The 15,338-nt window shown below is 46.2% G+C and overlaps 1 protein-coding gene across 4 annotated transcripts in view; it reads left to right on the top strand.

Annotated features, from left to right (window-relative positions):
* The first annotated feature begins 8,066 nt into the window (after positions 1-8,066).
* Positions 8,067-15,338, top strand: part of Abcc5 (ATP binding cassette subfamily C member 5) — a 104,321-nt gene continuing 97,049 nt past the window's right edge. For all 4 annotated transcript variants that reach the window (XM_041677814.1, XM_041677815.1, XM_041677817.1 and 1 more), the window contains exons 1-2: positions 8,067-8,171; positions 14,053-14,233. In XM_041677814.1, the coding sequence (XP_041533748.1) occupies positions 14,105-14,233 (129 nt within the window). In that variant the 5' untranslated portion in view covers positions 8,067-8,171; positions 14,053-14,104. The remainder of the gene's footprint in view (positions 8,172-14,052; positions 14,234-15,338) is intronic.

The raw sequence follows: 15,338 nt of genomic DNA, 5'->3' as shown, positions 1-15,338 counted from the left end.
AGTTCTCTGGGATTGTGATTTGTAGGCTGGTTTTCTTTGCTTTATGCTTAAAAGCCATCTATGAGTGAGTACATGTGATAATTGTCTTTCTGGGTCTGGGTTACCTCACTCAAAATGATGTTTCCTAGCTCCATCCATTTGCCTGCAAAATTCAAGATGTTGTTATTTTTTTATTCTGCTGTGTAGTACTCCATTGTGTAAATGTACCACATTTTCTTTATCCATTCTTTGGTTGAAGGACATTTAGGTTGTTTCCAGCTTCTGGCTATGACAAACAATGCTGCTATGAACATAGTTGAGCATATGTCTTTGTGGCATGATTGAGCATCCTTTAGATGCATACCCCAAAGTGGTATTGCTGGGTCTTGAGGAAGATTGTTTCCTAATTTTCTGAGAAATCGCCACACTGACATCCAAAGAGGCTGTACCTGCTTGCATTCCCACCAGCAATGCAGGAGTGTTCCCTTTTCCCCACAACCTCTTCACCATAAGTTGTCATCAGTGTTTTTGATCTTGGCCATTCTTACAGGTGTAAGATGGAATCTCAGAGTTGTTTTGATTTGCATTTCTCTGATGACTAAGGATGTGGAGAGGTAGGGAGGGGAGCAGAGAAAAATGTAGAGCTCAATAAAAATAAAATAAAAAAGCCCTTTTTTATTAGCCAGCCACATTGAACCTCATAGAAAAGAAAGTGGGATGTACACTCGAACGCATTGGCACAGGAGAACACTTCTTAAATATAACCCCAGTAGCACAGACACTGAGAGAAACAATTAATAAATGGGACCTCCTGAAGCTGAAAAGCTTCTGTAAAGCAAAGGACACGGTCAACAAGACAAAATGACAGCCTACAGAATGGGAAAAGATCTTCACCAACCCCACATCATACAGAGGACTGATCTCCAAAATATATAAAGAACTCAAGAAATTGGTCACCAAAAAAACAAATAATCCAATAAAAAATGGAGCACAGATCTTAAGAGAACTCTCAACAGAGGAATCTAAAATGAAAGCAGGCCACTTAAGGAAATGCTCAACATTCTTAGCCATCAGAGAAATGCAAATCAAAACAACTCTGAGATTCCATCTTACACCTGTCAGAATGGCCAAGATAAAAAACACTGATGACAACTTATGGTGAAGAGGTTGTGGAGTACAGGGAACACTCCTGCATTGCTGGTGGGAGTGCAAGATGGTGCAGCCCCTTTGGATATCAGTGTGGCAATTTCTCAGAAAATTAGGAAACAATCTTCCTCAAGACCCAGAAATACCACTTTTGTGTATATATCCAAAGGATGCTCAATCGTGCCACAAGGACATCAACTATGTTCATAGCAGCATTGTTTGTTATAGCCAGAAGCTGGAAACAACCTAAATGTCCCTCGACTGAAGAATAGATAAGGAAAATGTGGTACATTTACACAATGGAGTACTATACAGCAGAAAAAAATAATGACATCTTGAATTTTGCAGGCAAATGGATGGAGCTAGGAAACATCATATTGAGTGAGGTAACCCAGACCCAGAAAGACAATTATCACATGTACTCACTTATAGATGGTTTTTAAACATAAACAAAGAGAAACAGCCTACAAATCACAATCCCAGAGAACCTAGACAACAGTGAGTACCCTAAGAAAGACATACATGAATCTAATCTACATGGGAAGTGGAAAAAGACAAGCTCTCCTGAGTAAACTGGGAGCATGGAGACCTTGGGAGAGGGCTGAAGGGGAGGGGAAAGGCAGGGAGGGAAGCAGAGAAAAATGTAGAGCTCAATAAAAATCAATAAAACTAAAAAAATTAAAGATTAAGATCGTTAAGCCTTGAGATGTTCAGAATTATACTTTTAAGTCATGCTAAGGACTAAGGCAGTCAAGTACAGAAAAAATTTATCTAACCTCTTATATGTGCTCAAGGTATAACGTAAAACAAATAACTAAAAACAAATAAGAGTTGTTTGGCTCAAGTCCTTAAACTGTCAGAGATTTGCTGAATATGGCATTTAAGATATTTAAACTTGTATGACAGCCAGAGACTCTCAGATCCTTTCAATGAGTCCCAAGGTCTCCAAGAAGACAATGGACACAACAATGAACAGCTCCACGTGGACTATGGTAATGCTAACCAGCTGACCACTGATCGAGACTGCCCCAATGCTTCACCTTCTGCCAAGTCTCAGCCCAAACTGTGGACAAGCAAGACACTGGAGAGTTGATGCCCCACTTTCCCTAGACAAGACAAGGCCCGTCTCCCCATATTCCTCCTCCACAGGAAATCCTCTCATCCTCTGGGCCTGGCAGCCATGACCGCTGTCCTGATAACTCTGCCCTCATCACCACAGAGTCCATAGGAGCCTGGGGTCTCTGTCTAGGTAAAGATTATGAACTAGCCTCTGTGATTTCGGTTACTTCTTCTCAGATCTCTGACATTGAAGGCTAAACTAACCTCCATCTGAATCTGGAATTCCCCTACTCCTCCATCCTTTACTCCTTATAGACCCTGCCATAGCTGAGCTCAATGCTCTCCCAGATCCGACTGCTGTGTTGGAATGCATGTAGAGCCCAAGCTGGAGCTTGTAACAAAGGCTCTATGCTTTTGCATATGAACTCGGACTCCTGGTGGTCTTCTGGGGCAGGGGGGTGTTCATTACACGGGTATCACACATTTATCATAAAATGATATTTCATTCAGGATTATTAAGTCCAAGAAGGTGGGTCCAAAGCTGCCTGTTTGTTCTGCGTTGTGTGGGTTGATCGAAGGAAAGAGGATCAATCCAGGTTTAATTTTCGGTCTGGCAGCAGTTTCTGTGAGCTGAACCTTGAACAGCTATGCAAAGGTTTATTTATTGATTGTTATACGACAGTTGTTTTTGGGGTAAGACAGGTTCCTCATACCAAAGCCCCTGATCTAATCTATGTATTTTCTGAAGGGAAATCTATTTTCTGCACGTGTATTTTCTGTACGTTAGTGCACTATTTATAGTGCCTAATCATCCAAGATATCCAGGTGTGCCAGGAGAGTCTCGTGACCAAAGTCACGCAATGGCTGGAAGGCTGCTTCCGAAAGCTTTTTAGAGATAACAGAGGACTATCCCCGTTTCCCACAATCATTTCTTCGAGGTCCAAGTACTCCTAAAAAACAACTTTATTCATCCTGATGTCTCCTCTAGATACAGCGAGTCTGTTGATTTTTCCTCTACACGAAGGCGCATTTCCTCAAACTCACACTCAAGAATATTCCACCAAACAGTTATTTTAGGAATCAAAAGCCACTGGATAATGTAGGTAGATAATCTAGATGAATTGGAAACAGGCGGAAACCCAGTTGGAAGGCCCACTGGGGCAGTTTCTCATGCAGTGTCTCAAAGGGGATGGGTTTTACCCCCTCTGATGTCACTGTAATGCTCAGTCATGTCTCCTGCCCTGGAAAATGTAACTCCAACTAAAAGCTTGAAAAACAAATTTTCCAATATAAAACTTGATATCCTAACCATTTTAGTGTACATATTAAGAACACTCATCTTGCCAGGGGGTGGTAGGACTTGCCTTTAATTTCTCGGGAGGCAGAGGCAGGTGGATCTCTGTGAGTTCAAGGTCAGCCTAGTCTACAGAGTGAGTTCCAGAACAGCCAGAGCTCTATGGAGAAATTCTGTGTTGAAAAACAAACAAACAAACAAACAACCCACTCATCTTATGGTCAACTACCACCACCACCCAATGCCAGAGCACTACACTTGCCAAACTGAAACCCTAACCTGTTAAACAACAATCCCCTCTTCTAGACATACATGGGGCTATACAGGAAGGAAAAAAAGACAAGATCTCCTGAGTAAACTGGGAGTGTGGCGGGCACGAGAGAGGGTAAAAGGGGGGATGGGGAGAGGGGAGTGGAGAAATATGTATAGCTAAATAAAAACAATTTAAAAAACTTACTCTTCTTCCTTTTGAGTCCTGGAAAACCACCATTCTACTTCCTTCCTCTGTGATTTTTGACTAGTGTCTCATGATGGAATCATAGGCTTTCCATCTTTTGGGCTGGCTTACTTCTCTCTGCATAATGTCCCTAATGCTGTGTCCCAGAGGTCAGAGGAGGATGTCTGATCCCCTGAGCCTGGACTTATAGATGATTGTGAAACTCCATGTGGGTGCTGGGAATTGAACCCAGGTTCACTGAAAGAAGAATCAGTGCTCTTAACCGCTGAGTCATCTCTCCAGCCCCACAGTTCTCCTGAGTATATTACTAGAAATGAAATTACTGATATAGATGGCAATATTGGTATTATTACTATTATTATTATTTGCAACATTGTCTTACTATGTAGACCAGGCTGGCTTTCAATTGGCAGCAACGTCCTTGCCTCTATTTCCTGAATGCTGGGGTTGCTGGTCGACGGTCATCACACCCAGTTCATTTTTGGCTTTCTGAAGAACTGTCAAGTTCTCTTATACAATTGTCTACGGCCCTTACATTTCTACCAAGAGCACGCTTGAGTCCCAACTTCTCTGCATATTTACCAAATCTTGTTATCCGTGGGCCTTTCTTTTCTCTATTTGAAGCAGGTTTCACGGTCCAGGTTGCTGTCAAGCACACACTCTTCCTGCCTCTGCTGGGGCTGCAGGTGTGCAGTGCCACACCTGGCTTTTGTGTGTTGAAATAGTAGCCGCCTTGACGGGTATTGTGGTTTTGACCTGCCTTTCCTAACTGAGTGGTGTGCCTCACCATTGCAACGCTGGTTCAGAACCCACCACGTCCAGGGTACAAACAGAGTGAGGGAGACGTTGGTGTGAACGGGTTGGTGTAGCTGCCACGTGTGCGGAAGGTGTTCACATCAAACTCTGCATAACTGTTCTGTCAAGCATACCAGTATCCACTCCATGTTTGCCTCAGTCGGAAACTAAGGGTGGAACTGGCATCCCTGTACAGAGCAGGGACCTATAAAAGGAATGCCAGAGAGAGAGAGAGAGAGAGAGAGAGAGAGAGAGAGAGAGAAAGAGCGAGCGCCAGGGAGGGATGTGGTGGAAAAAGCACAGCAGCTCTACATACCTGGGTCAAGGACAAGGGAGCGGGGCTGAGGATGGGGGTGGGGTTGAGTTGGATATAAAACGGTAGATGTTGATGCTGTGAGCTGAGTCAGGGATTTGCCTTCAATTCTTAGTCTGTCCCAGGGCAAACCTCCCCAAATGTCTGCAGACCCAGCCATGCCTCCTCTGCTCCAGTGTCCCGCAACATTTCCAGCCTCACCACAAACCTCCCCACCTGCATGGAACGTCCCTGAACTATCTTGGTGATGTCAGTGACAAATCTGGCAACCAAGCCAGATTTCTTCTCTTCACAGTATTAATAAGGTGCAGGCGGTCACACATCATTGCTAAGGGAAGTAATGAGGTAGGGACATACGGGACTTGAGTTTTCAAATTTAAGGCGTACTTGCTACATGCACATCTGTGCCACCATTATCTTTCCACACTGGTGCACACACAGGTAATTATGGGGCACCTGTGCGGGCAGAGTCTACTTCTGTGTAGATTGCAGTAGCCTTTTTTGCCTTTTCTATGATGCAAAAGGAAAATACTCTGTACTGTCTGGGAAGGTTCCCTCTTCTGCAGCAGAACCCTCCTCCCCCCGGCTCTTCTCCCTTAGCACCTTGTGTGGTACATCTTGAGGACACACCATTCCTAAGAGAAAGAATAACCAATATTTGAAGTATTTCAGAGAAATTTTAGGAGCCTTGCATTTTTTATGAAGGTATTAGATCTGCAGCTTTTGTGTTCTACAGAGTGATATGAGCTCTCACTGCTGTTTTAACCTTGGTCTGATGAGTGAGCCTGGATGTCTTTTCAAATCTGAGTGACTACTGTCTTGGCTGTGAACGAGTTACGTTATTTTCCTTTTCTTATTTGGTGATAGAAATTCTTTGCTTTAAAATCGTCACTCACAAGGATGCCGGTCAGATGGCAGAGTGCTTGCCTATTCTGCACCGAGCCCCGGGCTCAGTTCCCAGCCCTGTGTAAAATGAGTCATGACGGTACATTCATAAACCACGCGATGTGTCCATCATCTGTAATTCCAGCACTAGGGAGGTAGACACCAAAAGGCCCGGTTACCCTTGCCTACATAGCAAGTTCAGCCTCTGAGATCCCTGAGTCTGCCTCAACAGAACAAACAAAAATCAGTTATAATTGTGGCTTATCTTTTCACTTAATGATATCTTGTACATATTCTAATATTAAAATAGTGAGAAATGGCCAGCCCTTTGTTATCGTGACAAATAACCTGAGAAACGGTCAACCTGAAGGAGTGTATTTATGTTGGCTCAGGTTTCGGTCCGTAGTGGGCTGGGTTCATTACTCAGGGCTTGGCACGAGGCTAACCATCTTGGCAGAGATCATTCGAGACATGAAGGGGCCAAGGAGAGCATACATCCGTCAAAGGCATGCCGCCAGTGACTGGCTCCCTCTCCTAATATTTCACCAGCTCCCAACAATGCCATGGAACTGTGAATCAGTCAAGATTAAACCATTCATTAGGTCAGAGTCCTCAGGATCCAACTTCCTCAAAGCCCCACCTCTGAACACTGCCTAGCACCATGAGACTTTGTGGGGGAGAGGGACACTCAGTATCCACACAACACAATGCCCATCTCCATCTCCCCCTTTTGTTTAAGGAACTTCTCTCCTGTTCTTGAGTTCATGAAGATATTTCATGTTTTCTCCAAAAGTTTTCTGCACATTCAGCTATTTGATCTGCCTAAACCTGCTACTGAACAGAGATTTTTCTTTACTATGGATCATCAATTGTCCCAGTATTCACTTCCTTAGTTCTGGGATGACAGAGGTATGCCACTATACCATGCCCTTGCTAGGGTGTAATTGTATTTGTGTATATCTGTGTATATTCACGTGTGTGGTGCAAACGTGAGTGCCCATTCACGCCCGGAAGGTTAGAGGACAGCTTTGGGGGTCCTCTTGTTCCACTCTTATTCTTTGAAACCAGGTTCTCACTGAACGTGTTGCTGGCCTGGTAGCCAGCAAGCCCAAGCAATCCTGTCTTTGCTCCACACAGCCCTGGAGTTACAGTGAATGCCCAGCCATGCTTGGCTTTTTTCTGGGTGCAGAGGATTTGAACGGACATCCTCATGCTTCATCTGCAAGCACTCTTACTACGGAACCGTCTCCCTAGTTCCCAGCCTATTAATTCTATAGAACTGGTCTGTTACTCTGTGTGTCAGGTATACACTCTTGTCGATCACTCCAGCTTTACGACGTCAGTGTTCACCCAGCTAAGTAGTTTATGAAGATGGACAGTCTCATTAGTCTTCTTTTTAAGTCCCTTAAATAGATAACCAGAAACAAGCCCCTGACACTTTAAGGTGGGGAGGCACTCAACAACAGCAAGCAGTCCTTATGATACCGAAATAGATAAAAAAATAAATAAATAAATAAATAAATAAATAAAATGATGAACGCCTCCGGGGCCTCAATTTCATTTACAAAAACAAATCCATTAGTTAGCACATCATTTTTACATCCCTTGTCAGTTTGAAAACTGTGATCCTGGCGTTTTATTACTTTGAAGCCAGGCAGGTGTAATGGACTGGTGAGAGAGGAGAGCTAATGATACTATCCATGTAGAATGCGGGGGACTCACGCACCAGCTAACGTGAAATGATAAGGGACACCACAGCTAATAGTTGGGGCTGGACAGAAGCTGGCTACAATGACCTTCACGATGTTTTCTGGCACGTGGAGTGGCCGCACGTATTTGGAAGTGTCTTACTTTGAATCTCCAGTTGCCTGGGAATACAGCGCCACCGGCCATCCGGACCTGCCCGTCCAGCCCCTGGTACTCAGGACTTCAGAGAAGATTCCAGACCGGGTCAGAGGCCAGGTGGGATGGGGGCAGCATGGGACGCGCGCGGGGACGGTGAGCAGCCTGCACCCCATCCCGGGCACCAGTGGTGCTTCTGGGAAACGTAGTCCTTTGCTGTGTGCGGCGCTCGGGGCTGCCGGATAAGGGACTACGATTCCCTTCGGTCTTGCGCAAGCTTTGTGCAGCGCGCTTGCGCAGTGTGGAGGACGATGCCGCTATAAAGGCTTGTTTTGCTCCGGGTCCGATGTTCGCGTGCGAGCCCGGGCGGTCCGCTCTCCCTTGGGGAGGTTGGTGTGCAGGTAGGTGATGGCTCTCGCCTTTCCTGTGCAGTGTCCGCGCTGTCACGGGCTCTCTCCCTTGGGCTTCCCGGGGCGTGGTGGGTGGTGGGAAGACACCGGCGGGAGAAGCGGGGCCTGCCTCGTCCTGGTGTCGCGCGGTCCCTGGCTTGGGTGACGACCTGGCGGACTGTGCTGGGGTCCTGGTGTTAGACGGCAGGAGGGGAGGTTTGGTGGGCGGTCACGGCCGGCTCTGCTCTCAGCGCGGCCACCAGGGGGAGCTGCGTCCGCTCTGGGTGAGTCTTGGCACCTGTACTCGCCAGGCCCGGGCTGGCGTGGGAACGCCCTAGGGCCGGGGTGGCGGAGTTGGCCAGAGAGAAGCCCCAACACCCCGGGACCTGAGGCCCCAGTGCCAGCCACCTACGATGTAAGTCATTATCTTCGTTTTTTTGCGAGCTGCTATGTGAATGCACGTGACATCAGCACGCACAGCGAATCCGTGGCAGAGCCGGGATGGGAGCCCAGGTCTCCAGTTATCGGTGCCCTTTTTGCTGCTGGCACGCAGAGCTGCTAGTGGGTTTGTGTTTATCACACCTGGGTCCTGTGTTTTCGCACAGATAGGGAAGTCTCGATGCAGATAGGCACAGAGATGATCGGGGAAGTTTGAGTTCTGAAGGGAAACATGGATAGGTTTTACTGGCTTCTGGAGTAAGTCAAAGGTGAGGGAGCTTGGAGGTACAGGTGGGTTCTGGGGGGCGTGGTAAGTGGGCATCCTTCAGCTTCCTTGCTGTAGCTACAGGGCCGGAAGGAGCTTCCTGAGGCGCTGGAAGCCTACTGATGGATGTTGTGATAACATCGCTTGGAAACACCAGCCTGTCTAGTTCCAGTTCTCTAGTCCTACGCAACGCCCCTCCCCCCCTGCAGAACCCGTCGTATCCTTATGCAGGGCCAATGGCTACCCTTTAATCAGTAGAAAGAGAATTTTTAAGCAAAAGGCTGATCAAGTGACCCCAACCTTGTCAGTTTTGAGTCGGGGCACTAACGTGCGGGTCCCCACTTCGTTTATTCTTGTTTATCCCTTTACAGTACTGACTTCGATCGGTTTTGCTAGTTCGCTGATACTTGGGGCCTTAGCTTTGGTTTTGGCATCCCTGGAGACTGAACAGAACCTCTGACTTACATGCTTTATCACTGAGCCCAAGTTAACATTAATTTTTTAAAAAAGACTTCCGGTCAACTGCAAGGGAAAAGTTCAGAAAATAAGGAAGTGAAAAGTGTTTGGGGCTGGAGAGGGAGCCGGGTGTAGCAATCCTTCCTTAGTTGCTAGCTTCATATTCAGGCCTTGTTTCTTTCCCAAACCCTGCTGCTCCAATGGCTCCTGTGCCTTGTCCTTGTCATACCCCAGACACAGAAGACGGTGTCCTCCTTGTGTTTACTGTGGAGAAGCAGTAATTTTATGGCTACTCAGGTGTTTGCGTATGCGGAGCTGTGCTTTTCTTTTCTTTTTTTTTTTTGAAAGTAAAGCATTGGAGTGTTCACGGTAATAGGACACTGTTTCCCACGCCCTTCATCTAGAAACCAGCTTTGTCTGGAAGGATAGGGGAGTTAAGGGTAGGGCACTATGGTCCTATCTTATCTCCCCAACCAACAGTTGTTTCTCTCATAAAAGGGTCATTGCTACCACAGTGTCTACGCTCCACAGGTTCTGCTTCATAATCCATTGATTGACACTGTCTGCCTCCTCTTGGGTCTTAGATACTGGAGACCCTTTTTCTGTTCTTGGTGTGTTTGGTATCGTGAATGGGCTCCCTTGGCTGCCTCCTTCTCAAGCTCCCCTAACTCCCTCGAGCCTATTTTTAAAGTATCACTAATCTTCCTCTTCCAGATGACAGCACGGCCCTTGGCAGATGCCAGGCCTGTTTATAGCTTAGCCTTCCTGGGACCTCTGTGATACAGGCACTGTTTTTGCTTAGTAGGCTGGGTTTTTTTGGTTTTTCGAGACAGGGTTTCTCTGTGGCTTTAGAGCCTGTCCTGGAACTAACTCTTGTAGACCAGTCTGGACTCGAACTCACAGAGATCCGCCTGCCTCTGCCTCCCGAGTGCTGGGATTAAAGGCGTGCGCCACCATCGCCCGGCAGTAGGCTGGTTTTGTTTGTAGTGTGTGTAGTCATTGGACTAGGTGCTGTTTCCTTCCACCCCCAGACAGGGTTTCTCTATGTAGTCCTGGCTGTCCTGAACTCACTCTGTAGATCAGGCTGGGATCCTCTTGCCTCTGCCTCCAAGTGCTGGGATTAAAGGCATGATCATCACCACTCATTGGAGATGCTATTTTTAAACAAACACCTTTTCTGTATCAAAATTCTGAAAAGTAAAAAGTCCAGCCCTCTTTGGAGATTTAAGGGGGGTTAATTTTTTTTTTTAAATCTCAAGAACAATAAATATTTTCTTTTGGTAATTTAAAAGTGAGTAACAGGGGCTGGAGAGATGGCTCAGCGGTTAAGAGCATTGCCTGCTCTTCCAAAGGTCCTGAGTTCAATTCCCAGCAACCACATGGTGGCTCACAACCATCTGTAATGAGGTCTGGTGCCCTCTTCTGGCCTGCAGGCATACACACAGAACATTGTATACATAATAAATAAATATTTAAAAAAAAGTGAGTAACAGGGGCTTGGGATGTAGCTTTGTTGTCAGAGGGCTTGCCTGACATGTGCAGGGCCCTGGGTTTGATCCCCAGCACCATATAAACTGGGGGACAGTCGTTCAATTTTACAGTCACAGTCCTTGGGATGCGGAGGCAGGAAGGCCAGAAGTGCAAGGTCATCCTTCAAAAATTAACCTTTGAGGCCAGCCTGGGGTACTTGAGTCTCTGTGTCAGAAACAAAGTACAGTTGTCAAAATTTTGTGGCACACCCCTTAGTGGCCGTCACAGCTGGGTTTATGGACTACAGTGTAGCATGGCCGTACTTACAGAGGGACATGTATGTGCTTAGTTTTTAAGAAGTGGCCAGAGGGCCAGCTGCTGCCAACCCGAGGACTTGAGCTCCATCTCCAGAACCAGAATGGCAGGAGAGAACCGACTCTTGCAAGCCGTCCTTTGATCTCAGTGCGCGTGGTTGCACACACTTGGTTCAGTTCCCTCTCTCGTATGCACACAGTAAATAAAATAAAGTCAAACTTTTTTTTAAGTGACCAGAGTTGATACAGAATATTGACTTGAATTGGCCAGACAGGCAGTGGTGCAAAGCTATAGAGCTGGGTTTCAGGAAGAAGCTAAGAGACCTTGAAAAGGTAAAATGTAAACTGGGCTGGGAGGCAGTTGTTGAGTCTGTGAGTTTAATGTCAGCCTGGTCTGCAGAGAGAGTTGTAGGACAGCATGAGCTACCCTGTCTTGAAGACAAAAACCCTGTCTCGAAAAACCAAAACCATTTAAAAAAGAAAAAGGAAAAAAAAAGAGAAAAGGTAATCTACATACTGTAATGATCTGTTCTGTCTCTTTAAGAGACAAGCCACGCTCACTCCCCCATCCTCTGAGGCAGGCAGATCTTTCTTCCTGCTTGCAGCCTGAGTCTTCCCCCCACACTCAGAGGCAGCTTCTGTCTCTCCCTTCTCCTCTCCCCTCTCCCCTCTTTTCCTTCTTCCCCTTTTCTTCCATACTTCCATAACCCACTAAATAAATATCCAACCTCACTCTGCATGGCATGCCTATCCGTCTGTCTCTTGCCTGCTGCTGCCACAGGACCAGCAGCCTTCAGAGACCTGGGATGTGGTCTCATGCGCAGTCCCTTCCTGGGACTGGCTGCTCTCAGGACCCGCTGCCCCCCTGCCTGCCACCACATGGCCCTCTACCTGCCGCTGCCCAGGGACCTGCAGCATTTCTGCCACTGCAGCTACTTGGGGATCCACAGCATTTTTAATTAATCCATTACACATACATATTCATAACACACATATTGTTTTTGTTTTTGGAGACAGGATTTTACTATGTAGTCCTGGCTGTCGTGGAACTTGCCCTGTAGATCAGGCTATCTGGAACTCAGAGATCTACCTGACTCTGCCTCCTGAGTGCTGGGATTAAAAGTGTGCACCACCATGCCCATTTAAATTTAATTTATTGTTATTTGTGGTGATATTTTGTTTGTGATCTAACAAATAAAGCTTGCCTGAAGATCATAGCTAAGCCATTAGTTAGCCACAGAGGCCAGGTGGTGGAGGCACACACCTTTAATCCAGCATTCAGGAGGCAGAGGCTGATGATCTCTGTGAGTTCAAGGCCAGCCTCAGCTATACTAGATTGCTTCAGTCTCAAAGAGAAACAGAACCTGGTGGTGGTGGCTCACACCTTTAATAATTCCAGCACTAGGGAGGTAGAGACAGGAAGGGATAAGGCTGGGTGGAGAGAGGAATACAAGGCGGGAGGAGACTTTGAGACATTCACTTAGGGGTTCGAGGATCTTGCCCTCTTTGGTCTGAGGATTTGGTAGAGGTAAAAGTCTCTCTAGTGGCTTTACTTCTTTGGTGTTTCAGCATTTACCCTGAAATCTTACTCCAGGTTTTTATTATTAAGACTAGTTAGAATTTGTACTTACAGACTTAAAGTTACTGGGGTTTTTTTTTCTAGTTTTTCAAAACAGGGACTCTCTATGTAGCCTTAGCAGCCCTGGAACTCACTCTGTAGATCAGGCTGACCTAGAACTCTCGAACTCCCAGAGATGTACCTGCTTCTGCCTCTCAAGTGCTGGGATTAAAGGTGCTTGCTTCCACTGCTGGGTTGTTACTGTTTTTTTAATGACAGCTTTATTGAGATATAGTTTGTGCATTGTAGAATTCACCTTTAGAAGTATACAAGTGTTGGTGGTGGTTTTGGTGTGCTCACAGACTTGTACAGTGTTACTGCTGTCTGACTTGAGAACTAAATGCTAAATGGGGAATTTGTGTTTAAAGTTGTTACCCTCTTGTTTTTATTTTAGCTGTGTAACTCCTGAGCTTTAAAATAACATCAGGTCATCCATTAGGTAGTTACGGAAATGCAGGGCTGGGATTTATCATTGGTAGGGTAAGTGTCTTTGTAAGTTAAGTTGCATCTAGTCAAATTTGGTAGGTGAGAGGTCCTGGAGTTTATTATTCACGCAAGAAGCTGAAAGGGCTTTCAGAACGCCTTTCCAGATCATCTCATGGCTCCATTCCTTAGATTCTCAAAGAAGGTATTTATTTACTAGTAGGCTTGTGGGTTTTTTGTTGTTGTTGTTTTGTTTGTTTGTTTGTTTTTGGTTTTTCAAGACAGGGTTTCTCTGTGGCTTTGGAGCCTGTCCTGGAACTAGTTGTAGAGCAGGCTGGCCTCTCTACTCACAGAGATCCACCCACCTCTGCCTCCTGAGTGCTGGGATTAAAGGCGTGCACCACCACCGCCTGGCTTAGGCTTATGTTTTTTAAGTTTATTTTTTCCTAGGAGTTGGGAGAAGGTAATTTTTCTCTTCTTCCTCCTCTTTCTCTTTTCCTCCCCTTCTCTTTTTCTCCTCCTTTCTTCTTCTTCCTCCTCCTCCTCCTTCTTCTTTCTTCTTCTTCTTCTTCTTCTTCTTCTTCTTCTTCTTCTTCTCTCTCTCTCTCTCTCTCTCTCTCTCTCTCTCTCTCTTTTCTGTCCTGGAAATCTTTGTTGAGCAGTCTGGCCTTGAACTCGCAGAGACCCACTTACCTCTGCGTCTCCAGGCGTGTGGCGCTGTGCTTGGCTAGGTCATTTTTTTGACACTAGAGTGCTAACCTTTCTCCTTTCAAAAGTGAAGTAGTGTTTGTAATAATGTGTGTGACTGTGGTGGTGAGGAAGTGTCTGTACCTTTCTCCCTTCTTCCTGCTGTAAGGCACGCTGGCGTATGCTTCATCATGACCAGGAAATGTCTGCTTTTGATTTCAGAAATTCTGCAGTGAGAGGAGGAGTGTGAGCTCTGGTACCCCACTTGGTGAAGATGAAGGATATTGACATGGGAAAGGAGTACATCATCCCCAGTCCTGGGTACAGAAGTGTCAGGGAGAGAAGCAGTGCAGCTGGGCCACACAGAGACCGTGAGGAATCCAGGTTCCAGAGATCAAGACCGGTTAGTTCTTCCCTCCCCAGACTCCGTTCCTTACCTGCTTGTTGGGCTACACCATGTCTTTTTTTTCATATGATACATATTTTATAATTTTATTTTTCTGTATTGACTTTATATCAGTGTTAAGAATTAATGATTCCTTAGACCTGGAGTGTAGTTCAGTGGTAGAGGGGATGCTTACTTAGCATGCACGAGGCTCTGGGTTCCATCCCCAGCACCACAAGAAAGCTGATTCAGTTCAATGGAGTGAGAAGTTGTCTTGTGCTGTTCATTTGTCTGTTTCTTCTTAGTGTTATTGTGTGTGTGTGTGTGGTGTGTGTGTGTGCGTGTGTGTGCATTCCTGTGTGAGTGTGTGTATGTGTGGGGTGTGTGTGTGAGAGAGCCAGCCAGACAGATAGACAGACGGGGTCACACTGTGTACCCTGGTTAGTCTGGAACATCTGCCGGCTTCTGTCTCCCAAGCTGCTGAGATTAAAGGCATGTGCCACCATGCCGGGATCCCCTCTTTTTCCTCTTCATACCTCCAGTTTCACACTTGTTGAAAATTCCTTGATTAATGAAGTAGCCAAATGATAGACGCTTGCCTGGCATGTGTAAAGCCCTGGCTGGGTTCAGTACCCGTTACTTAACAAAGAGGTCGGGGTGGGGGAGGACAGAGGGAATAGGACCCATTCGGCTTCTTTCATGTGCTACAGTTTGTTTTTTCTCCAGGCTTTGTTTTTTTTTTGTGTGTGTGTGCTTAAAACAGGAATTATTTTGCCAGGCATGGTGTCTCATGCCTTTAATCCCAGCACTCAGAGGTAGAAGCAGGAGGCTCTCCTTGGTCTGCATAGCAAGTTTCAGGCCAGAGCTGATGCAGAGGACATGGAAGGGAGCTGCTTACTAGCTGGCTCCACATGGCTTGCTCAGCCCACTTTCTTATAGAACCCAGGACCACCAGCCTAGGGATGGTACCACCCACGATAGGCTGGGCCCTCCCCCACTGATCACTAATTAAGAAAATGCCTCATAGCTGGATCTTATGGAGGTATTGTCTCAACTGAGGTTCCCTCCTCTCAGATTACTTTAGCTTGAAGGTTGACATAAAACTATCAGGCACCTCCTGTCT

Source organism: Microtus oregoni, unplaced genomic scaffold (assembly GCF_018167655.1).
Source record: "Microtus oregoni isolate MIOR12 unplaced genomic scaffold, Mior012 000029F_ref0000214, whole genome shotgun sequence".
NCBI classification, from domain to species: Eukaryota; Metazoa; Chordata; class Mammalia; order Rodentia; family Cricetidae; genus Microtus; species Microtus oregoni.
The sequence above is the reverse complement of the archived record's forward strand: the minus strand, read 5'-3'. Positions and strand labels throughout refer to the sequence as shown.